The following is a 27243-nucleotide window of genomic DNA, read 5'->3' on the forward strand; positions in this document are numbered from 1 at the left end:
GTTTCTGCTTTGGAGCTGTTAGATTAAGCTGAAGACTGGGAAATAGTAAACAGTGTGAATGGAAGCTTCCAGTTGCCATCCAGATAAAACATTTTACTTGATAGATTTTTTAAAAGTCAACCTATAATTCCAAATGATTCATGGACCCTCACACAAAGTGTCTATAACCTCCGTCACATATAACTAATCTCTGTTCAGTGGAAATTCGAAAGAGAACCTCCACACATAGCTCACCCGATAGGTTTCTCCTGTTGGTTTTTTCTTTACTGTTCAATTCTCAATTCCTACAGCATTTAAATTATACTTTTACTTTTAATAAAGAAAGGTTTACCAGAAAATGCCATTATATGTACTGTGTCCTCAAAAACTGATTGGTGGATGAAGGAAAATGGTAAGACTTGTTCCCTCAAACTGGATCACAATCAACTCGAGAACAGGACCAAATAGTCTGTATTTGTGTTCTTACATCCATAAGGAACATGTTTTGACATCCACAGGGGATATTTTTACAGGGCCTTCAATATTCATATGCTTACAGCTTAAGTATACATAAATTCCCCTCATTAAGTGCCAAAAACTATAACCAAAAAATTAAGAAGTACCTTCAATGTTGTTTTTAAAGTGACTGAATATGAAATTATGAGTAGAAGACAATTAGGCTGAACTAATGATATAGAAATTTAAGGTTACTCACTCCCTAGCAAGAGTCTTGGTCTTTTACATCAGCCTTCATGGTGTAGAATTCAATAGTTAAATGAGAAATTACTACCAATAAATGATTGGGTTCATGTGCAAGCAGTGCATAGAATGAATATTAAATTCATATCTTGACTCTACTGGTTACCCCTGTATCTATCAGTGGGGTTAACCCAAGATATGCACTTATAGTCCCTAAAATACCTACAGATTGACTAATTAACCTATGAGAGTTAAGGATTCTGAAAGTGTGTCCCTTATTGTCTTCACACAACAACCAAGACTGGATGCAACAAATGAATTCAATTTTTCTTCTAAAGGCTTTGAATTCAATCCCCTGTGTCTCAGGTTACTCACTAGCTGGGGCTCAAAAGTCCAACTGCCTGAGTTCAGACACAGGTATATCACCTTCATGCTATGATATCTTGGGAAATTTATATAAAATCTGCATCTCAGGATCCTCTTGTGTACAACGAACACGAAAAACAGTGCACACCTCACATAGCACATAGTGGCTATGTGGATAGGAATGAAAACTCAATAATATCATTGAAATTTATTAGTAAGTGTTCAATAAAGGTCATGAAAGCAAGTAAAGACCTAACGAACTACCTAAGATTTCCTTTTCTCTTACTCTGTTGCCAACATTGCCGTCTCTCCATTAAGCGTACAAGAATTAAAAAAAAAGACTGGCAGACCATTTACTTCTTCCTATCTTCAGCTTTTACTTGAACGTCAGCTTTTACTGCATAGAAGAGTTTTCTAATAGAACTTCCTATAATAATGGAAACTTTCTGTATCAATGTTAACCAATATGGAAACGAGTCCCAAGTGGCTATTAAGCATTTGAACTGTGTTGTGTTTGAAGAACGTATTTTGTTTATCAAATTAAATTTATATCGCCACACATGGCCAGTAACCATTATTTAGACAGCATATTCATAGATGGGAAAGACAACCATTATTTAGCGTTTTATAGAGTCTGACATTTGACCATCTGACTACCTTCCTTCCCAACCTCTCCATGCCTCTCAACTCCCCTCAAATCCAGTAGTCTCACTAGGGTTGTTACTAAGACATTCAAGTGTGTTGGTCACTCAAAGATTTTACTTATCTGCTTCAGTGTCCAAAGTAAATGTGTCCTAATTATGGTTTTGTGGATGCCATAGCTTCAAAAGTAGCAACTAATTCCATTTACAATGTTATAATAATCTATATCTGGAGAATGAGGATCTTATTTAGTATTCCACTGCCGTCATGTCTAAGGTAAGGACTTACAGTTTTCTGAAACTTTTGCTGAGGTAACAATTGACGGAACTAATATTTTGAGAACCTAACATGCTCTCAGCATGCTACTTTCACATAGAGTGTCTTATTTATTTCTCAGAAAACATAAGTTACTTTCATATAGATTGTCTTATTTATTTCTCAAAAAACCACCGTGAACTAGGTAGGCGAGAGTATCATTTTAGATAAAGAAATTGAGCTCAGACCTAGTTGAATTCAAATCATTATCCCTCATGCCCATACACTTGCAGCTATTCTACGATAGTTCACCAATGCCTTGATCTTTATATTATATATTTCAGCATTTGATTTATTTCCCCAAATTTTGGTCAGGTTTCTTTAAAATAAAGAAGGATGTGTTCCCTTTTACCTAGTCAAGCCAGCAATAAAAAAAAAGACTGGGAAAATGACATCTGTAGTTCTCTGTGTCCTGTGAACTGAAAATTTAATACTAGTGGTTTAAAATAATTCATTCTTCTCAAAAGTTTTAGTGACATTATTCCCCTTGACTGTATCAAATAGACATTTCAGATATAAAACAGAAGAGATACATAAAAGATGGGGCACTTGCCAGGAACTAATATTTTTCCTTTTCCAAAGGGTACATAGAATGCACTGTTCAAATATGCACGCAATAAAGTCACTCTTTCCCTGATGGAATTAATGTTTCCACTTGTATTCCCTTGCTACTTTTACTAACTATATATTTTATTGAAAAATAATCTCTTTCAATGAAAGTATTACATTGAACATTCACAGCATCAAGGTATCTAAATATAACTACCAAATGACCTTGGAAATAATGAAAACATAATCTTTAAAATCAAAATTACGAAAATGTCTTTAAAGAGAGAACAAACCTTTCTGGTACCCTGACCCGCTCCTAGTGACTCTCCAATAAGACCTCGCACCTCTAGCAATAAGCTATAATTTAATACAGAAGCAACTGAATGTACTAAGCTTGAATCCAAAATGGACACTCTCTCTTTCTTCCCTCTTCAAGATAAATTCCACGTGAGAGAGGAGAGGTCTTATATCAAAATTGTGGCATAATCTTCATGCTATAATATAAAAAATTCACATAACTAAAAAAATTTAAGAATGGTTTCTCACAGCATGATTTTGGCATATCTTTTTTCCTCTAGAATCATGAGGATGGCCATTAAAATAAAAAATGTTAGCAACCATGTGAGGAAAACTGCTAAGAGAGATTTTAAGTGTTCTCATCACAAAAAATACATAAAGTGATGGATATTTTAATTACCTCAATTGAATCATTTCATATTTATATATATCAAAACTTCATGTTATATACCATAAATATATATATAATTTTTGCCAACTATATTTTACTAAAACTAAAACATAAAATCTACAAAAAATTAATATCTCATGTATAGTTTAAGAAGCACCAAATGCTTCTTCATAAAGGAGAAATATAGGAAGTTTGACAAATACATTCCTTTCATTTTATATACATTATACCTAATATATATGTGTCTGTGAGTGTGTATTTATGATATACATATATATATACATCCACATGGTTGGGAATTAATATCAAAATGTTATGCTCCTATGAAAAGCTTCTTTTCTCCCAACTACTGGTTTACATATGAGTAGACTGTGATTAGCTTTTTTAAATTTCCAAAAGTTGAGTTCTACACTTTAAAATTCAGCTACTTAACAATTTTAAATAGAAGTGAGCTGATCCGATGTAACCAATCATCATTAAACTGCAACTCTGCACCAGTTGTAACACCAGGCACTGGGGACTGAAAGACTAAAAAGGTCAGGAGTATTTTCTGGAGACTCTGTGTCATGTTAAAAAACAGACCAGACTTAAAAAAATCACATCATATGGTAAGAATTACAGTAGAAGTGTAAGTAGTGGTTTAAATTTAGTTCTTTGGGAACTTTAAGGGTCTTTGTTTAACTCTGCAGAGGGGTTGATTGGGCATCAGTATGGGAAAGCCTTTCAAAGGAACAGCCACTTACAGAATTGATTCTCAGAGAATTCACCAGGCTAATATGGAGGGAAGTGCATTTCAGAAAGTGAACCTGTCAGAGGTTTGGGAAGCAGGGATGTTATGAATGGCTACAAACTCCAAGGAGTTAAGACTAGGAGAGTGGACTGGGGCAGGATCCCTACAGCATCTTATGTCTGACCAGTTTACTAATATAGTAATCACAATCAGGATTGTTAAACTCAAAGGCTCAGAAGAGGCCAGGCAGATCAAATGAAAGACTGGCGTGGCAGCTCCAGGGACTACACGGAATGGGGTGACTGTAAAATATTGAAGAGCTCATGTCATGTCTGGCATGGGCAGCCAAATTTAGTTCTAACACCTAGCTGCCATAAAGAAGTAAAATCCCAATATTATTGACTTTTCCCACTTTTCAGAAAAATCAGGAAATCCAAATGATTTAATGTGAAAACCCCAATTTTCTTTTTTTTTTTTTAATACAGAGTCTCACTCAGTCACCCTGGGTAGAGTGCTGTGGCATCATAGTTCACAATAACTTCTCAATTTGAACAATCTTCTTGCCTCAACCTCCTCAGTAGCTGGGACTATTGATGTATGCCACTACGGACAGCTAGTTTTGTTTTGTTTCTGGTTTTAGTAGAGATGGGATCATGCTTTTGCTCAGGCTTGTCTTGAACTGCCAAGCTCAAGCAATCCATGGCCTCAGCCTCCCATAGTGTTGGATTACAGGTGTGAGCCACTGCACCCACCCAAAAACCCCAACTGTGAACAACTGGATATATAGGCAGAGGCTTGTGGTTGCCAATTTATAATCTCAGTATTTATAAGAGTGAACAAAAGATTTTAACGTCATAACGTAAGAAGCAACTCAATCATATTGTATTCTTTGGAAAAATAATTATGTCACTGTTGTCAAAGATAGATTGAAGGGAAAAGTAAAAATTTTTATTCCTCTGCCTCCTCCATTTGGAAAACCTCTATATCACAGCCAGGGGAGCAAGACTGGAAGAGTGAAAAATAAAATGGAGTATGAAAGATTTCTCACAGAAAGGAGTTTTGGATAGCAGATCTGCCATTCCCTCAGATCCACCACAGCAGTATTAGAAATTATTAATTATAGTACATCAACCAAATTGACAAATTTTAGCTGTATCTTTGTCCCTGTAATTACAAGCTCATCCAGATATATATAGGAAAAATAAAAAATTAAGAAAAATGCTTTACATTTGTGTGATGATTTCATTAGTTTGTTTTTCTCCATCTTCTAACTTTTTTCATTACCATGATGTGTTTTCACCTCTGATCACACTCAAATCAAAGTGCAGTTTTCAAAAAGCAAATTCGATTGAACATCTATTTAAAAATCTTCAATGACTTCTCAGTGCTTTGAGGATAGAGACAGCAGAGCAGTGTGATTATATGCACAACATTTGGGACTAGACTGCCTGAGTTTGAATCCTGGATTTTCAAGTACTAGTTTTCTGATTTTGGGCAAATTATTTTCATCTTTGAAGTGGCACAATAATAGTATCTACAATCAGGGGTGGCCAACCTGTGGCCAGTGGCTGCCTGATGATTTTTGTGAGAATTTTTTTTTTTTTTTTTTTTGCTTCGCTGTGGTGTCAAATATCATGAAAAGTATTGCATGGACCCTTTTTTTGCTGATCAATTTTCCTTCGAGTTTGTGTATTTAATGTGTTCCCCAAGATGACTCTTCTTCCAATTTCCAGCAATAGAAAAAAAAAAAAAGGAAAGGTTGTGCACCCCTGTGTGGGTTGCTGCAAAGGTTCTATGAGTTTAGATGGGAAGTTTTTGAAATACTTCCTGGCACATAGTGAAATTTTAAATATGTGTTTGTTAGAAAATTGAAGCAAAAGAAATTTAAACAAATTGAAGTAAAATTCACTCTGGGCAGCAGTGAAACCCTTGAGGACTTTTATGATCCCTAAAACACATAAACACAATCTCAAAAATAACCATCATTAACCTGAAACAATAAAAAAAAATCCATCACTCCAATCTACATATTAGGCCATATGAGGTATCGATCAAGTCTTATTTACCCCAAACCAGAGTTTGCTTTTATTTTGTCCCTTTATCACCGCAGTTTCTCAGACTCCTAAAATCATAGTAGCTTTGATTCTTTCCTCAACCCTTCCTTTTGTGTCCAGTAAGTAACCAAATCAATTCTCATTATTTTCCAGTAAACTTCTCTTCAATCATCCTGCCCCTTTCAACACAGTACTGACATCCTTACCCAGACCCTCAAACACCTCAGGTCTAAACCAATACAGACACTTTACAAAATGCTTCCCCTGTCTCCAGCCTCAATTTCTCTAACCCAATCTGTACCATTACCATAACATTGATCTTATTAGATTGAATACCCTCATTCTTTAGCTCAATGCCTACAAAACAAGGTTCAAATGCCTCAGTCTTACATCTCTGAGGATTGTAAGCTTCACCAGTCCTCATATCAAAAGTTCCCTCCATATTCTCTGCACATAACTATGTTGTACTATTCACTATCCCTCATATTTGCTTGTACTTGACATAAATTTCTCTCTGCCCACTTGTTTGCACCAGGTCTAGATGATGCAAACTTCCCCAAGCATTCAGAAAATCTGATTTTTTTCCTGAAGTTTTATAGAGTCAGCTGTGAATATCATCAGAAGTCAATATAGAATGGTGTGTCTAGGTCAGCTGTGAGTTAAGTCCAGAGACATGTATGATTTAAAAACGTATAATCTTAATAGTTTACAACTGAAGTAAATTTTAAGGACTATGTCAAGTAAAATTTGAGGTTATGTCTGGAGTACCCCCTTCCCGTTAAGAGTATATTGCATATGTGCATAGAAACCTATGATCTTTCCCAATCCTCCTCTTCCTTGGCTTTTCCAATTGCAAAATACAGCACCTCTATCCACCCATTTCCTCATGTAGGAAACGGTGGATCAATCTCCCTTGCCCATTCTATCCAATTTACTGCCAAGTCCTGCCAACTCTGCCAGATCTCAACAGATGTCAAAATCATCTACTTCTTTGCTATTCCACTGCCACCAGCCTAGACGAAGTGGCCATTTTCTCACACCTGATTTGGGTAACAGCTTCCTAGCTGGGGCCACTAATTCCACCTCATTTTCACCTGGCCTTTCCATTCCATGCTCTACACTGCTACTATCTTCATTTTTACATAAACTATTGTACTTCTGTTTAAAATACTTCAACAGCACAATGTAGTTGTTAGGATAAATGTCCACATCCAACATTCGCTGTCATCTCACCTCTTCACACTCCTGTGTCACCTGCCAGTACCCAGGCATGTTCACTTCCTTCAGTTTATCAGAGCCATCGTGCACCTCCACGTCTAGGGGCTTTCACACATGCTACTTCCTGTATTTGGAACTTAATCTGTCTGCTTAATTCCCACTCCACTTCAAAATAATTTAAGATATTATCTCCACATGGCTAGTTTAGGTTCTCCTTTTAAAGTTGCTCCTGTACTTGAACCTCTCATATTTACCCATGACAGTTGAAACTCACCGTCTGCTTCATTTTGGATTATTAGCTTCACAATATTCTTTCCTGTCAATCCACAAGGTTAAGAAACATATTCAGTTCCTTGCCCTGTATATTTTAGGTGTTCAATACATATCTCTTGAATAATTGATTGGGTGTTATCAGTGTATGCTGTGGTGAAGTAAAAGTTGAAAATAATTGGTATGTACGATTTATTTAGCACTTACCATTGGTATCTGTATTTTTATGTGTTAATATTTTATTTGCTTAATTGGACTATAAGCTCTTTGAGAAGAGACAGTAAAGCTTTACTCTTGTTTTATGTATCAGCATCTCGTAAACAGTTAGCACTTAATAAATATCTATGAATATCTATAAATATCTATTATTTATTAGACTTCTCAATAACTAAATATTGAAGGATACTTTATACAGGTTACTCATGGAAGGCATCAGCCAAAAGATGGTGTTTGAGCAGATACCTGAGGAAAGTGAGAAGCAAGTCATCTCCCTGACTTGGAGCCAGCAATTCCACTCACTTTTTTATTTCACATTACAGATGGTACCTCTATCTCTCCTTTACTTTCAAACTTCAGGGCTTATTAGAACCAAGGCAAGATTAATTTTTTTAAAAGTAGCGTTTCAGTGTTTATTTTAGTATTATAATAACTGCACTTCAATAAAATTGGTTTCTTTTATTTTCTATTCTTTAAATAGTATGGAAGAGGACTAGTATTTGTAATCCTATTTGTTTTATTTTAGGTATTTAAAACACCATTATAAAAAGGGATCTACAGGTTTCACCCCACCACCAAAAGAAATGGTGTAAAAACAGTTAAGTATTTCTCATCTGAAAAGAAAGTCTATGATTTACTTGCCTCACATCTTTTATAACCTCTAGTACAAAACCGACTATTTTACAGTTCTTTTTTTCCTTTTCACTTCAAAGGTTTAATTCTTTTTTAACAATTGTTTACTGAACTGTTTGGATTTTTTTTTTTTTGCTTCAAAATGTAAAAAAAAAAATTCCTACTTTTTTTATTTCTTATATAGCATGGTAATGCTGGTAAGCATCCATTAGTCAAGCAACCCATGCTTGTGTGAAATTAAATATGACCAGCAAAGGAATATAAACAAAACACATACTAGAAGGCTTCACGCATGGTATGTAATGCACTTTCAGCTGCTAAGTAAAACAACAGAAGCCATTCATACGATCAGTCCCTGAAAGCTTAAGATACAGTTGAAAGAGGTCTACATACTCTAACCTCAATGACCTCATTTAAAAAACATTATGCCGTCACTCTGGAATGGACCAGTACCACAACCCTTGGACCACACACACACAGAGAGATGGTGAGCACTTCACATTTTAAATGACCTAGCAATCTGCAGACATTTTAAAGGAAAAAGTAACATTTTTCCATAATTTTTGTTTCCCGAAAGACTTTTATTATAAGACCTATGAATGTTCTCCTTTAAGAAATAGCCTATATATTCACTATTGATTTATTCAAATGATTTGGATTTCTCAAACATATTTAGTAACAGCTCATTTTAAAATAATTAGTTTTCCATTTCCATATGGTCGGAGTGACTTTTCTTGATATGTCAAAGTAATAGTAGTAGAAAGTATAGTAGTCTATATCCACAGTACTTTGAAAGCAGTGGCCACAGCTAGTGCTATCAAATATCATGAAAACAGTCCCTCAGGGACACTCGGGTTACAGTCTAGTCTTGCTGGTGTGTCTGCATGAGTTGAAATGCCGCAAGTGAGCCCATAAGTGCAAGAGATGATGTCGCTGGGGAAAAATTTGGTCAGGTTTACTTTTGTGTTCAAGGAACAATATTCAACTGGTACTGGAAATGCCTGCAGGTGAAAAATGTGCGCACGTGTGTGTGCATATGAACTTCCCTTTTTAAATCCAGAATTTGTTCATTTTTTGTTTGTTTTTGAGACAGAGTCTCACTATGTTGCCCTCGGTAGAATGCTGTTGCATCACAGCTCACAGCAACCTCAAACTCTTTTGGGCTTGACCGATTCTCTTGCCTCAGCCTCCCAAGTAGCTGGGACTACAGTCACCCACCATAATGCCCAGATATTTTCTTGTTGCGGTCGTTTAGGTGGCCCAGGCTGGGTTCAAACCCACCACCCTTGGTGTATGTGGCTGGTGCCGTAACCACTGTGCTTGGGCACTGAGCCAATTTGTTCATTTATTATTATTATTATTATACTTTCTGGAATCTCAATTTAAATACTTTATATTTATGTCTTGTATGCCTTGATTGCAGTCATGATTTACAGTGCCAAACAATAGTTCATGGCTTAAGCTTTTGAAAGGAAAAAAATAATTTTGAGGAGGGGTCTTTCAGGGGCAGATTCACATAATTTACTGCCTCTGAAATCTAGGCAAGTTTCTCGATTAGATGCTCTCCCCCAGTCTTTGCTCATCGCTTCTCTTTGCTGTGGACTTCAGGGATTCTCAGAATTACAGTAAGGAAGAGGGCTCGTTACACCCTCCCTCACAGCTCAGCATGATGACCTTATCAGAAGCACACCCCAGTATAAAGAGAATTTTAGGATTTGGAGAAATAATGACTTGTTCTTGCTTATATAAAAAGGTTAGCAGCTACTGGCCTACAACAGGAAGAAGGAAGACAAACTTGACAATAGTAGATTATGGTTTACCTTTTTATACTTTAAGGGAAATTCTGAAATAATTCTTACTTTTGCCATTTGCTTCTTAGCACATAAAGAGAAAGGCATCTCAAATGTGAATGCTTTTCACAAAGGCTAATTCCACGTTTTCCACATCGTCACTTTCCATTTGACTGGGACCAACATTCTTGTCCATATAATTTTAAGTGTGTAAAAGCTCCAAATATAGTTTTATACAATGTTTACCTCCATTTATAGATACTTTGACAAACCTCATACTATTTCAAATAATTTTTGCAAACCTCAAACTATTTTAAATAATTTTTGCAAAGAAACTCAGCCCAACTTCTTAGTCACTAGCCTCTTTTGATATCCACAGAAGAGTTCCATAATAAGAGAGAGAGAGAATTTCTTCTATGATTCATTGAGGAAAATCAATCGAGAATAATTTATATTTTAACCTTGTGATAATAAAAAAGGGCAAACAATAAAATAACGTATGAGCAGTCAGAATGGTCAAATTAAAACTCACTTAAAAATTATTGTAATAACCTCATCTATATGTACCTTGGGCCCTGCAATGTACGCTGTATATACAGGGTAGACACAAAGTTAGTGTGCAATTTAAAATAGCTTAACATAGTAAATTACAAATGAACTTTATGTCCACTCTATATAGCTGAGGTTTGACAATTAAGTTTCTGAACTCGTCCGAGAAAAATTGCCATGTACTTGATTGCTGAATATCACTAGAGTCACCTTCAAATTATTCCCCTTGAGAACTATGCACTGATGCCAGTACCCGGTCCCCCCTTCAAAGCCATTTTGGAACTCTTTTGGAAATGTCCATCAGAGCCATCATTGTATTAACTTTGACGTCCTGAATGTTATCAAAAAGTTTTCCTTTCAATATTTCCCTTACTTCAGGTAAGAAGTCATTTTTCTAGATCAGGTGAGTAGGGCGAGCGTTCCAAGGCTGTTATTTGTTTACTGGCTGAATACTCCCTCACAGACAGTGCTGTGTGAACCAGTGCAGTGTCATGATGCAAGTTCCATGAGTTCCTGGCCAAGGTTTTCAGTGAAGATTTTCCTGTGCTTCTCATAGTCAGCTGATGATTTTGAAATACAATTTGACAATTTTTTGCAATGTTTTCACCAGTTCTGCTCATTATTAGCCACCTTGACCTTTCTTCATCAGTGACTCTCTCCCCCCAGAAAAACATTTAATCCATTTATACACTGGCATTTTCTTCATGGCATAATTCCCATAAACTTGGACTAACATGTCCCTGATTTCACTTCCACTCTTGCCAAGTTCAACAAGAAATTTACTAAGGTTTTTCATTGCTCTAATTCAAGCTCTGACATTCTCACGGTGGGACACATAAACATGCAATGATAATGAACACCAGTCAGCAAGACACTGCCACTCATTGACATGGACATGACTATTCAGATACATGAACACGACTATTCAGACACAGATATAACAAAGTTATGGAACCTTACCAAGTTGTTTGTACAGTGCTGCCAATATAAGCACGTATGTATTATGAAGTAGATATTTTTTACTTTCAGTTAATATTCCTTTTGATTTAGGAAGCTGAGATATGCTAAATTTTAAGTGTGACAACTTTTAGTGTATACTATTTTATCTTTTAACTTCCACTTTAAATTCAGTTATATAATAAAACATTGTCTTTCTCTTATTTAAGACTTGCCACCACTTGCAACCAATTTATTTTTTCCATTTTGTAAGCTTGATCTCACAAGCTTTTTATTACTACATATATCATATTACTCCCAATTAGAAAGGAAATTCCTTCAGAGCACACTATCTTTAAATCACACCTATCTTTCTCAGGACCAACACATGTCAACAAATTTGTGTCAAATTTTAAACTAACATATAGAAGTAGAACCAATTACCACAAAATACTTGTAATTTTGTACTATTATTGTTATTAAAGGTGAATAAAATGATGAAATTGCTGTACTCCATGATTTTTATCTCCTATGGGAGTTTACCCATTGGTTAATAAAATAACACATTTTCAGAAAACTAATAGTGGTCTTTATCGTGCATTGTACTGTAATTGTATGCTCTCCTGCAGTTTTACAGTAACTGCAGCCTTACCATGGTTGTTTAACAGTGCCTTGGTAAGATGGCTAATTAGGGGCTGAGAAGAAACAAAGGCTCTTAAATTCCCATTTCACTCACCAACTATTTTACTGGGCAAAAGGGGCGGTTATTGGGGAAAAGATGCAAAAGTAAAATAACAACAATGATTTCATCTTTATGGGTCCTTTGGTAATTGAAAGACAACCCTTAATTACTGTAACAACACTTTATTTCAGGCCAAAAGCATCTCTGAAGAGCCTAGTGCATGAAAGGCCCTACAATTATTCTCTTTTGTAATTCTCAATGGTGAGCATTTATAAGGCCACTAGTTATCACTTGTCTGATTCGAATTTTATTGGACCTTTGGCAAATGGTATGAATAGGCCTTGAAAAATAATCCTCAAACTGAATGAACCACTTGGATATTAATGCGCTCATTTATATCAACCTTATTACCTTTCAGTAATGCTCTGAACTCAAATAATCTGCATCATGTAACTGTATAATAACATCTAGAATTAATTAAATGATCAACTTCCTCTAGGATTCACTTTTTACTAACTAGTTTAAATATGAATTATCTTTTACTTTGTCAGTCTTTTGTCAGTATTTTTAATGTCCTCAGATACTTGTTCTCTCCCTGTACAACCCTAAAATTCTCCAATGGTGTCTTCTGCATTACTAAAAGTCAGCTTTGTTCCTCATGATCTTTAACATCAAAGACTCTTTAGCAAAACAAAACTAGCAGAGGGAGGAATTTCAAATTTATTGAGAGTAAAAATCCTCAAGATTAAAAATCCAGGATTGCTAAAACTCTAAACCCCAGCTAGATAACTGCATTCTGGACCTAAAAGTAAATACCTATACTTGGTATTGGGATATTCATTAATTCATTCATTCTTCCAAAAACACATACGCTGTGCATCTATATGCCAGACACTGCCACAGATAAATAAAGCACATCCCATGTCCTCAAGAATCTTAGAGTTTAGCTGGGCACAGTGGCTAATGCCTGTAATCTCAGATTTTGGGAGGCTGAGATGGGAGAATGTCTTGAAGCCCAGAATTGGAGATCAGCCTGGGTAGCACAGTGAAAGCCTGTCTCTACAAAACAAACAAACAACAAAAAAAAATAAATAAATAATAATAATAATTAACTGAGCATGTGGTGCATGCCTATAGTCCTAGCTACTTGGAAAGCTGAAGTGGGATGATTACTTGAGTCTAGGAGTTCAAAGCAGCAGTGAGCTAAGTGCATTCTACTGCACTCCAGTTTGGGTGACAGAGTAAAATGCTGTCTCTCTTTTTTTTTTTATTTATTTATTTATTTATTTTTTTTTTTTGTAGAGACAGAGTCTCACTTTATGGCCCTCGGTAGAGTGCCGTGGCCTTACACGGCTCACAGCAACCTCCAACTCATGGGCTTAAGCGATTCTCTTGCCTCAGCCTCCCGAGCAGCTGGGACCGCAGGCACCCGCCACAACGCCCGGCTATGTTTTTGTTGCAGTTTGGCCGGGGCTGGGTTTGAACCCTCCGCCCTCGGCATATGGGGCTGGCGCCCTACTCACTGAGCCACAGGCGCTGCCCAAATGCTGTCTCTTTAAAAAAAAAAATAAAAAATGAGGCTAGCAAAGGGATAAACAATGAGAAACAACTGAGTATAACAATACCGTGTGTGTGGGGGGATAATGTACAGATGGGAAACTGTAAAGACGGAGTGCAGTTCTACCAAAAGACAGTAGAGATGATCAGAGACATCCCTACACATCCAGGATCCTTGTTCCTTTTGTTAGATAAGAACATACTCATTTTGCTCAGGAAATCAATCTTTCTCTCATTTTATTATTTAGTCTGAGCAACCGTCAATCAAGATATGACAGTGTGTCCTGGTCAGATGGGTTGGCTGTTTATCAGCTCCAGCTTGCTGACATTCTAATCTTGGGAAGAATGATGTAATAAAGTTAACAGGTAAATGTTAATGAACACTCATATGAGGTACTAGTCAGTGCTTGTATATATGAACTTACTTAGTACTCACAACAATAAGGTAGGTGCTGTTATTATTGGTATCTACAGTTTACAAAAAAGAAAACTAAGGCACAGAGAAGTAACTTTCCAAAGTCAGTAAACTATAAAGTTATGATGTAAGTTTGGGTGTTCTGGCTGCTGAGTCCACACAATTAACCACATCTGTTCAGCTGCCCTCTTTAAAAAATTTTTGAAATTATTAATTCTGACAGTGACAAACTAAAATGACTGTCCATGTAATTACGCTACATAACCCTTGGAAATCGTCTCATTCTTAGGCCCTCCAAGCCTGAGTTTAATTTCCTTCAAATTTCTTTTTCCTAAGAGAAACCCTTTATCTTTCCAATAAATTATATTTTTGCTTATGTTAGCCAGATTTTGTTTTTATTTATTTAGTACTGGAGAGTAAAGTTCAGCTACTAGGACTCAGAAACACATGTAGTATTTGGAATTAGTGTTGAGACTGATCCTGGAACACAACTGGGGGTGGAAAACCAGCAGCCTGTGCTAGGGGATGGAAAAAGCTGTTTTTCATGGGGTCTTAAGCTTATGCTTTTTGGGGGGGCTCTCTTCATAAAAGAGATACATAAATATGAATAAAAATTAGATATGCAACTAAATATTTACTGACTATAACAAAGCATAAGAAATTAGTAACTCAAAGAACCATCAGAAAACACAGGAAAACAATGTAATAGTTTTATTAATTAACTGCCTGGTGGAACCCTACTTCAACTTTCCTGAAAGTTTTGGTTTTATGCATTTTGATCACCTTTTCACAAACCATGGACAAGTATTTGCACTGGAAGAACAGAAATCATACTAGAATATGACCTCTAGATCAAATTTTTAAATAATAAATTAAATAACTTTAAAATATATAGAACAAATTAACTAGAACAAATTTTTGACTAATTTTTTAGAAAAAAATCTCTGTCAGCCTCATAACTATTGGTGAATACCATAAATTATGAAATTTATAAAAATTCTGTTGTCACATTTGGGAAGACCTATCAAGATTCTTTCATTTATGAGCTGGATGTGGAAGAATTTTCCACAGAGTAGCTGTGGTACAAGGAAGTTAGATAAGAATATGACTTGTAGTTGGTATTGCTTCCTGTGCTTTGCTCACACATGTATCCTATCCGTTTGCCAGGTCTTGTTCTCAAATGAGAAAGACTTAAAATTCTTAATTTGTGGGAGGGAAGGAGACATGAAGAAGAAGGGAAAGTTGAGAGATCAAGCAAGCACTCCCTGCCGTGTATAAGGAAGGTACATTGTGGATTCCCCCACTCCTGCTATTTTCCTGGACCAGGCTAAAAAAAAAGAATATTAATGAACATGGATATTCCCGGAACAATGGCTCTATTCTTAAAATCTCAGGCAGCCACAGAATAAAGAACCCATGTTTTAAGCCAGAGCTGACAGCCTCTACCAGGTGCCAAAATATTGTAGCCTGGCTCAGGGTGGATTTAAGTTAATCTCACAGCAAGATTTGAGAATTTCTGGCCAACGAGTTATTCAGCTGCAACATACGTTTAAAATGTTAAATGCCACTAATGTACTGTGGTAGGATTTTTCTTGATCTATGTAATAGATTTCGAGGGTGCTAGGGTGAGGAGAGCAGGATGAAATTTTAGGTTCAGCAGAATTAATTTACTCTGACAACACTAACAAGATGTTTTGAATTCAACAGGCTAGCATGGGTAGCCAGGGATGATCCTAAATTTGCCTCTGCTCGGGACACAAGTCCAAGAGGAACTCTACCTAACAAATGCAAATACTGTAACCTAGTTGTTTGCATCTTTATATTAACCTGAAAGAAAGAAATAAACAAACAAATAAATGGTGAGGTGAGGAAAGGCTCTTCATAATGAACATAGTATTTTAAATATTTATTGTGATTATTACAATTTTGAGTAAAGAATGCTCGACATAATAATACATGGTGTTCATATAAGCATTTGCAAATACAAACCTAGATCTGATGTTTGCCCACCCTATATGACACTATAAGGCCAGAAATCACTTGCTTTAATATAAAGGAATTGAAAACTTGAAGAAGTGCTGCAATTTATGATGTACAGCTCACCTAAGCAAACCTTTGAATAGACACTCAGTGGAGCCCCAGAGATTCCATGTTTCAGTAAGACTTAAAGAGTAAGTGAGTGAAAAAAACTTCCTAAATGTATTGTCTCATTTTACTCCAGTAAAGGACAGAAGCTGTTATTAACAGAAGCTTCTCCATTTTAATGGGAACGGCGATTCTCACAGTGGCAGGGACACGTGGTGGTACTCTGTTTCCAGAGGCCGGGTAGACGTGGTGGCCGGGACACACACCAGGCTGATTAGGTCTTTCAGAACGACCTAAACCACTGGACATCGGATTATAGTTTATTAATCACGTGTACTCAGATGTAAATTGAGAGTCAACTCCCTAATTTCTTCTTTTATATAATAAAAAAACCCAAACAATGAGAGAATATTCTGATCACTCCATTCCCATACCAGAGACAATTTATGGACCCAAATCTCACGAAATAAAGGCAGCAATGACCTCAAGTCTTTCCTGTAAAGCTTCTTTCTTATCTTCATTGAAGGGACCTGAACTGCTTCCTGTGCATTTAGGAAAAAAAAATACCTCCTGGGGATCAAATAACAGGTAGAAGTTTGACTTATGTCCACTCCACACTATGACTATTATACTTTTGAGTACAACACAGGTTATATTTATAATTTTTTTAATGAAAAATTTGCATGGATATTCTCTATAACTGTCATTCATATCCCTGACACATAAGAATCTGTGTAATAATAGCAATACAAAAAAGTTACCTATTGGGCAGCATCTGTGGCTCAAAGGAGTAGGGCCCCGGCCCCATATACCAGAGGTGGCGGGTTCAAACCCAGCCCCAGCCAAAAAAAAAGTTACCTATAGAAAAAGACCTATCAAAAAGTCACAGATTCACACTATTATCTATGACCTGAAGATCACAAGGAAAATGATTTCTTTCAAATCTCCATTCAGTCAGAGCCAATATAAAAGATCAATGAGACCTGGAAAACAGCAAGAAAATGAGAATAAACTAATGCCTTTTCTCATGATTGCTGTTACAGATGTGTTTTGTTTTGTTGCTGTAGTGTCAATGTCCTCGTATTTGACATTCATATGTCAGTCCGGGAAAATGCAATTTTCTTAAATCTGATAAATAAAAACATCCAGACTCAGTTTGCATATGTTTGGTAGAAATAACAGAAATCCTCCTGTCCTGCACACAACTCTAACTCTGTGACATAACCAACAGGGACTGTGGATACTTCGACATCCCACAGGGCGTCAAATTCCTTTGCTATAGATGGTATTTTCCTAATTTGACATTGGAGAGCCGTAATATTGGAAAAACTACATAGCTTCATAAAACACCTGCATTTCTCATGAAAACACGGGAAGGGGGCCCTGGCAAGTAAGTGGAGTTTCTGAGCCTAGTTCTAGGAACATTACCTTCTGGGAAAGGATACCAGGCAAATGTTCCTAGCTTGCTATTGTTGGCCGATGGAGACAGAACTCTAACATGGGACACCAGTGACCATAAAACTTGCGTTGTTTGTCATGGACTTAGTACTTAGTGCCGTGTGATCCACTTGCCCATATTTTTGATTGTGTTTAGAGCTACTTTAGTGGAAGTGCCATATATGAGATTAGCTCAATTAGCCCTGTAGATTTACGAACATTCCATGAGTGCAACACTCATGTCCTTTCGCGCCCATGGTTTCCATACTGCTGCTTTTTTCCCCTCAGTCTGCACACATCCCCCATTATTGAGTCTCCGGGACCTGCTGACTATGGTGAGAAACAAAAGTGAGACTCTCTTACAGATTATTCTTACTATTCCATTTGATACACCAACACGTATTGCTATGACATCAAACCCCCATTTAGACATCTATTTATGAGATGGTATGGAACTGAAACCTCTCAGTGAAAAATAAACTGAACAAGACATTTTATTGTCTCTGATCTAGAGGGGAAAGATTTGGCCAGCTAGTCAAGGCCTTGGAAAAATAATGAAAAGGAAATTCAACTTTATGCTGGGACATAATTTAGTCTATTTAAAGCTTGAGGATATTTTATACTGTTTTGTATAAGGATATGATTTGTACCACTAACTTTTCTACTTTTTTTTTCTTTATCCCTTAGCCCCAGGAAACAACAAGCCTATCAAAAATCACTTTTTTCCACATCATTCTACCTATGTTTTCCTCACGTCATCATGATTTACTCTCTGATGTTTTAACTTTGGCTTTATATTTCCATTTTAGAACTTACTCTTTTATAATAAATCATTCTAGTTCTATACCCAGAAATGAATGACTCTAGATAAATACCAGATTGTTTTTTTCTTTTCACACACATAAAAAAATTACTACTTCTCTCATACTTCCTCTTATCAGAGTTATCATCAGTAAATACAAATCTCTGGATTTCTCTGAATTTAATCTTGATAAGATGTTCTCTAAACAAAAAGTGTTGTTGATTTTTTTTCTTTTGAGGGGAAAAACTCTATAATCCTTACATCTTATTTTATTTCCAGATGTTACAAAACAACTTCCTGAGGCATTTTATCTTTTAGTTCGGAGAACTAGGTATTCTTGATGGGCAAATGTATTGTAGGCATTCTATCTGACTAGGATGTTCTTTCCCCTGAACAAGGACTGGATTCTACATTTAGATGGCGAATGTTCAGTTCCTTCCTTGGGGCATAATGTAGCATTCTACTAAGTAACAGAAGTGCTTGTTTTTGGTTTTTGTTTCCCCCCTCTCTCTTTCTCTGTCTTTTCTTCGTCTGCTTCAAACGTGATCTAACCACCCAGGGTTTTTTGAAGCCAAAAGAAGCTCTGAACCCAGAGAAACTCTTACGTCTGAGCCAGAGACTCTCAAAATAAATGAAACAGATGAAAAGAAATGTTAGCAGAAAAAGAGACTAAACCCTTTAAATGTCTTGCCCCAGGTTGACACCCCATGGTTGAGAGAGTCTTCTACATGAATTGAAAAGTTACGATTGGTAGAAAAAGGAACAGGGAAATATACAATAAGAAGGAATTTGCACGGGGGTCATTGTTTGGATCAGGAAGTGAAAGTTTATGCATAAATGTAGCATTATCCTGTCTTGATTAGAGATGCCAATTTTGAGTCAGGAAACTAAAGAGTTAAAAGGCATAAAATCTAATCAGAGACGTGTCATTTGCTTGAGTTTTCTCTTCCTAATAGAACATTGAAAAGATCAGTTTCACTTCCATTGTTGCCTTTAAAGGTCCTCAGTTCCAAAAGAATGTTGAGATTTATAGTTATAGTAAATTTATAATATTTTGGTACATATAAACTAATTAAATCAAATTGTATATTAAACTTAGGTCCATGGGTCTCAAATGCTTCCATCCAACTACTGCCTAACTCCTGGAAGTCTCTAAATCGCTCCCACACTAAGTGAGAAATTAACTCCTTAGAGCTTACATAACAGAGAGACTATTTTTATATTGATCTATTGATGCCTCGAAAGAAAGAATCACAGAACAGAATTTATTTCAATTCAGAGTACCTTATCAAACCACAGCAGAATATACAAGAGTCCGGCATTTATATCTAAAACATCAACTACGTAAACTGTGTCACACATTCATTAAAATTTACTTTCAAATATTAATAGTACTTAAATCATTCTTCTCACAGACATACTTCATACGTACCAGGCATAACCTAGTCACTCAACTATGTTTGTACAGCTGTAAAATCCTCAAATTAACTATCAAATCAGGAAAAATAAAAAACATCGCCCTAACAATGAGGAGATGAGATTTAAGCTGTTAGAAAAAAATTACCAAGGGGTTTCCTGGGACACAGCTTTGGATGGGATCAAGTCTCACTGATGGTAATTTTAAAAGTAATTCCATTTCAACACATACATAGTCTCACTGACTCAAAGAAGGAATTGGCTGACTCACCTGACTGCTCCGTGATTGTTCCAAACTTCCAAACACCAAGGTGGAACATGGTTGTAAACACACACATAGGCAGGCATGCACACCCACAAAAGGAGACAAGATTGTCACCCCAGATTATTCATATCCAATTTAAAAGCCTCCTCTTTTTTTCCTGTGTGTAATAGTTCCTGTAATCCTAACTACCTGGGTCTTAGTGATTCCATTATTGTTTAAGTTTACATTTAACAATAATAAATTATACGATCTCTTACATCCTCTTTGTTTATGAATAAAAAATGGACAGAAAACTATTAATTTGACAAAATTATATTGACAAACAATAACATCCATAAACACACTGACCATTTAGCTTTTTAATTAAAAAAAAAGTTCTTCCAAGAAGTAAAAAAGCTAGCCTGTTAGGATTTTATACATAGTAAGGCATATGCTATTATTATTATTATTATTATTGTTATTTTGGCCAGGGCTGGGTTTGAACCTGCCACCTCCGGCATATGGGGCCTGCGCCTTACTCCTTTGAGCCACAGGTGCCACCGGCATATGCTTTATTAATTTCAGCTGAATAACACGGGCAATTAGTTGTGAAATATGTAAATGCTGCCAAGGACCCAGAAGGCAATTCAGTCAAAAGCAATCATGTCAGCTTCTAACTTACATGAAACTTGATTTTTTGAGCATGAAGAGTGAGTTCACAGTGGATATTTTTAAACATATACTTGTTCAAATAACAAAGTTAAGTTTTCATACCAAAATATATTTATCACAATCAGTTAAATTTTAGCTTTGTATTCAATTAAACAAAATAGCTTAGGGTCAAGGAAGTATTTCAAGTTTAACAAATCTTACTGCAATTCACCTGACTTTGAAAGGAAAATTCCCTTAGTTTCTTTTATAACTTATAGTTTTATTATAAAAATTATATAATATTGAAATAAATATTTCAAAAGGAAAGTAGCTCTAAAAATTCTGACCCATAAATATTCTCAATATTACATATTATTATAGAGATTTTGGAAAAATGTATATATATATTGGCAAATAGCAGCTTTCATTCTAACTATGAGCATTTATAAAGTATTTTCTTCTAGTTAATCTAAAATTCCCATCAGGATCTCTTAATTTTTACACAGGGAAAAGAAAATATTCATCAAGAGCATTTTTGTGCAATGATCTATTGAAGGTGTATATACATAATTATTAATCTTGACATACAGATAAGAAAACTAATGCTCCGAAGTGTCCAATTCAGAAAGGACAAAAAGTAGAAAAAAATTATCCAGGTATGGTGGCATGTGCCTGTAGTCTCAGCTACGAGGGAAAGTGAGGTAGGAGGATCTCTTGAGCCCAGAAGTTCGAGGTTATAGCAAGCTATGATGACACTACTGTACTTTATCCAGGATGACAGAGCAAGACTCTGTCTCAAAGTAAAAATAAAAATAAACAATAAAACTAGAATGCAAGGATAATGCACATAATATCCACGTCTTTGAACTATGGGCTAATGCTTTGAGGCTGCATTACCCTTGACAGTCTAATAATGACAGTTCTATTTGGGGGTCTTTGATTTTGTTTTTAAAAGCAAAAACTTGGCCAGGCCTATGATCCTAGAATTTTGAGAGACTGAGGAGGACTGGTTGAGGTGAGGAGTTCAAGACCAGATTGAGCAAGAGGAAGACCCTCCACACACGCACACACACACACACACAAAAATATATATATATATATATATATATCCAGTCATGGCAGTGCATGCCCTTGTAGTCCCAGCTACTTGGGTGGCTGAGGCAGCAGGATCCCTTGAGCCAAAGAATCTGAGGTTGCACTGCATTCTAGCCGTGGCGGCAGAGCAAGACCTTGGCCCAAAACAAGCAAACAACAAAGTGAAGGCTTTCTAAACAAACTCAAACCAGAAGACTGTACACTAGCCTTAACAGAACTGTTTCATCTTTATTACTGTGAAGGAGTCTGCTGATCTTAACGAGGCAGTGAGCTCTCTGTCCTCAACAACGAGCAATACAAACAATATAAGTACAGGTTTCAGCACCAGTGCCAGACGAAGGAAGGTGATGCTCTCAAGACAGGTGTGGCACAGTAATTTTCTTTCCTTCCACTAATTGTTTTATAGTAAACTTTCTATACAAATTGGTCTCCTATCAGGCATTATTTTTATTATTATTTTTTTTGAGACAGAGTCTCACTTTGTCGCCCTCAGTAGAGTACTGTGGCATCACAGCTCACAGCAACCTCCAGCTCTTGGACTTAGGCAATTCTCTTGCCTCAGCCTCTCAAGTAGCTGGGACTACAAGGGCCGGCCACAATGCCTGGCTATTTTTTTTGTTGCAGTTCGAACCCGCCACCCTCAGTATATGGAGCCAGCACCCTAATCACTGAGCCACCCAGGCATTGTTTTTTCACCAAGACACTGAAGCAGTGGCCAGTGACACTACAGTGGAAATTATAGAAGAACTGGTGTCCTAGCGTTGACCTTGACATGCAGCATTTCATCGTGTCTCTTCACGTGTGTGTTACCCAGAGTGAGCCAGAATGACAGCACTAGACTTTGAACAAAGATGTCTATGTCAAGTCTGACTTGGTCACTTAACTAGGAGGTCAATTTAATCGCTCAAGACTCTGTATCCATTCCATGGAGAAACTAAAAAATAATCCAGTGGTTACCAAACTTGGTTGCACATTAGAATCACCCGGGGGGCTTTTTAAAAATTCCAATTTCCATGTCTCCTTCATGATAATTAAATCAGAATGTTCGATGATAGGATCCAGGGCATAGCACTTTTTTTTTTTTTTTGCAGTTTTTGGCTGGGGCATATGAACCTGCCACCTCCGGCATATGGGGCCGACGCCCTACTCCTCGATTCACAGGCACCGCCCCATTTTTTTTTTTTTTAAGGTGCTCAAGTAATTCCAATGTGCAGCAAAGTTACAAAGCCACTGAATTAATACATTCACAGAGCTGCCCTTAAGACTTAAAAAGTAAGGGTGAGGCTTTGTATATCATATAATATTGTACAGAGTGATACATAAAATCCCAAAACTAAGTACAATCCTGATACACACAAACAAAAGCATCACTTTTAGCCTTTTTTGTCAGAGTTGCAGAAATAGTTTAACAGTTGCTTTCTGCATTAACTGTCTTCAACATTATTTTAAACTGATTTTTTTAATTTCTTTGCATTCTCTATTAAAAATTTTTAAAGTATCATCTATTTTGTTTTCCTCTAAAAGTAGCAAACATCCTTCTTTTGTCAGGTGTTTATAATAACTAGGAAAGAATATTAGAATGAATTTGCAGAAGAGAAATCTGAGCAATCAGAAATAAAATAATATATCCAACGTTAATTAGCTCGATGCTACTACTTATTTAAAACAGACAAAAATTTACACTCCAGATATATTATTCTAATATTCTTCCACAATATTTTTGAAAACAAAGACCTATTCAGTAACTCTTTCTTGACTAGATTTGTTCAGTACCTGATGATACAAATATTTATCTCCTACGTTTTAATCAATACATCAGATTCATACAGTTTATACAAGATAGTCTTTTAATAGCATCATTTTCCATAAGCTTTTAATTAGACTTACAAAAATGATGATGTAATTTCTGTAATTAGAGTCCAAATAACATGATGCCTAATTAAAAAACACCCACTGTGCTTTACTGTTCCTGTAGACCTGGATTGGATGCATCCATTCACAACAAGCTCTCAAAATACACTCAACTCATAGACAACTATAAATGTAATCTTCTACCAAGCAATGATTTACACTCTGGCATCTTTTTTACCTTTGTGGGCTTGTTAGCATCCATGCTCTCTTTAAATTTCTCCTGCATAGTTTCTGCAAGTTGACAAAGCAAGGCACCATTATCCAACTTCTCCATAAAAGTCTCTGCTGTAATCTCCTTCCCTGAAACAACAAAATGAAGCATTATCAAGGCATAGTCATTTCCTAACGCAAATGTCAGATTCACACTAAAGAATACACTTGACATAATTTTTATCACCAAAATTTCTATTCTAGCTGAGTTACGTATCTGGAATAGAAACTTACTGGGAAGAACTGTTTCTTTGGATTTACATGTTTTCTTTTGGTTGCAAGAATCTCAACATTTTGTATTTTCATAATGTAGTTCTAACTGCATAAACATTTTATTGCACATAAAAGGTGATAAAATGATGCCCTGGGTGAAACTTTTCATCACTTAGTAATAAGGCAAATGAAGACCAAGCAGTTCATGTAACAGGCTTCACCAGTGATAATCCCATCTGGCCTCTGATTCATTCCATTCTCATCCTCAGTGGCCCATTCAATTACTCTAACCCATAAGGCAGACATAAAGTAGGCCTGGTATCTTGAGTTTATCCTATGTCTGATTACAAGAACACCATGCCTTTTTCTTCAATTTAAAATAGAACAATACAATTAACCACCATTGGCAACTTTAATATTATGGCCAGCACCGGGCATGGTGGCTCATGCCTGTAATCCTAGCACTTGGGAGACTGAGGCGGGTGGATTGCCTGAGCTCGTGGGTTTGAGACCAGCCTGAGCAAGAGCAAAGACCTCGTCTCGAAAAATAGCCGGGGGTTGTGGTGGGCACCTGTAGCTATTTTTTGAGATGAGGTCTTTGGGAGGCTGGGACAAGAGAATCTTGGGAGTCTGAGGCAAGAGAATCACGTAAGCCCAAGAGTTTGAGGTTGCTGTGAGCGGTGACACCACAGCACTCTACTGAGGGTGACAAAGTAGTCCCAGAAAGAGATTCTCTCAGTGCACCTGGACCTCCATTCTCCATTGTCATACTCATAAACATCACTTATTTTGGCACTTACAAATATTTTCTTCTACTCATAGTAACAGGTGTTATATAAAGCTCTTGTCTTCTCCAAAATGTTATAAAACTCTTGAGATATACACATATTTTTTTCTCCTACAAAGGTAAGCATAATATTATTCATATAGCAGACAGCTAGCACATGTGTTTAGTGAGCGTGTGAATTAACAAATGAAGAAATAAACTACTGGAACATTTTGAGGAAACATTAGGTGTTATTTTTGTAAAATGCAGTTAAGTTAAAAGCAAAAAAAAAATTGAGAAAGTATTTTAAAACTTTATACTGAGACTCTCACAGACTTATCTGTTATCTTAAGAAAAATGCACCTGTGACCTTTATTCAGGCAATATAACCATTAGGTGAGAACTTATCAAACCTCCTCTTCCCTCCCACCTTCTCAAATTTAATTGAGTTTTTCTCTTCCATGTGCACTTGTTGTTAATTTACAAATTTCAACTAGTATTGAGTACGTGGGATGCTACAACTTGACCTTTACCTTGTAAACAAAACAATGTAACCAAATCGTATATACCCTAATATTAATCTAAAATAAAAGAAAAAATATATATTTTTACATCGAACTCCAAAAATAAAGAAAAAATGCATGTAGCTCAATTAAATGAATACTTAAATATAATCCAACTGAAGAGACATATAAACTATTTGCGAGTTAAAGCTTGCAATATGTAATATATTTGGATTTTAAGAAACATCTGTTTAAAATGATTTTCCCCCATTGGAGGGAAGGATGGGTAAAAAGAGAAAAAGAATTACTTTTTTTAATGTCATTCTTTTTTTCCCTACTGGATAGTTCACATTTTAGCCCCCAATTAGGATAATGATTTCTGCAGGTGGAAAAACATCGGTAACTCTAAGTATGCACCACACAAGTAGCCTGCACAAAACTACTTTTATTTCAAAATTGTATTCAGCTAAACTCAATTCAGAAATTAAAGTAGCAGTCTCAAGCTACAAAAAGCCAATATAACAGAGTTTATCCTGCATTCTTCACAAATAAGAAAGTTAATTTGCAAACAGGTATGAAAAATAAATATTACAAATGGGTTTTTTATATTATAATTTTTTCAAATGTGTTTAAATTTCAAGAAGGTAAGCTTTAAGTTGTTGGATTATTCCTTTACAAATTGCTTAAACAATTTTCCACATTTGTAAGAGATCTTTAGGTAGTCTTATTCCATTGAGTTCCATGGCAATTTGAAGATTCCACTCATAAATTTAAGTGACAAGATGATCACAATAAACTTAAAAGAACTTATAAATCATAAAAAGAAAAGTGGCTTTCATTAAAAAGTCATTTGCAATTTACCAAAAGGTATATTTTTAGTTTTTATGCATTATACCTGAAGACTTTTAGTTATCCTGCTTTTCATGAATACTTGAAGAAAGAATTTTACACTGAACATCTGTATCTAATGAAAAATATATTAGGTGTCAGCTTTCAATTCTGTGTATTTTATAGCTGAGAAAGGTGAGACTCTGATTTTTTTTTTTTTGCTAAAACAGACTTTTACATAGTTTATAGTTGAAATTTACTGCCTCAAATAAAAAAATTGCAAGACTGAGAAGTTTTTAAAAAACTCTTCATGTATAATGTATTTTCCATCCAACAATTGAGAATTATTAAATATTCATTTCAATATACTATATAGAAATCAGCTATGATTTTTATGAGATTTTATATTATCTCACTCCTTATTGCACTAATATTACCAACAGTACTTAAAATTTTATACCTATACATTTAGAGAGAGACTACAGAATAAAACAGTTTAATTTAACTATGGCAAACTGGAAGAATTGGTTATAAAAAACTAATTATAGTTTCTCAGTGAAGTTCACACAAAGCTAAATATTTGTTGAACAGAATTGAATTGTCTTTAATCTCAATGGTGTAGCGATTTAAAATGTCAGATTCTACACACAAGAAGTAACGGGATCTTTGAATCCAAGAATCATTTCTTTTTTTTTTTTTTTTTTTTTTAGAGTTTTTGGCTCGGGTTGGGTTTGAACCCACCACCTCCCTCCAGCATATGGGGCCAGTGCCCTACTCCTTTGAGTCATAGGCAC

The 27243-nt window shown here is 35.9% G+C and overlaps 1 protein-coding gene across 14 annotated transcripts in view; it reads right to left on the minus strand.

The window, feature by feature from the left end:
* Positions 1-27243, minus strand: part of GAS2 (growth arrest specific 2) — a 140652-nt gene that overhangs the window by 98062 nt on the left and 15347 nt on the right. For all 14 annotated transcript variants that reach the window (XM_053560881.1, XM_053560882.1, XM_053560875.1 and 11 more), the window contains one exon: positions 24108-24229. In XM_053560881.1, coding sequence (XP_053416856.1) covers positions 24108-24229 — 122 coding nt within the window. The remainder of the gene's footprint in view (positions 1-24107; positions 24230-27243) is intronic.

This window comes from Nycticebus coucang, chromosome 14 (assembly GCF_027406575.1).
Source record: "Nycticebus coucang isolate mNycCou1 chromosome 14, mNycCou1.pri, whole genome shotgun sequence".
Lineage (NCBI taxonomy): Eukaryota > Metazoa > Chordata > Mammalia > Primates > Lorisidae > Nycticebus > Nycticebus coucang.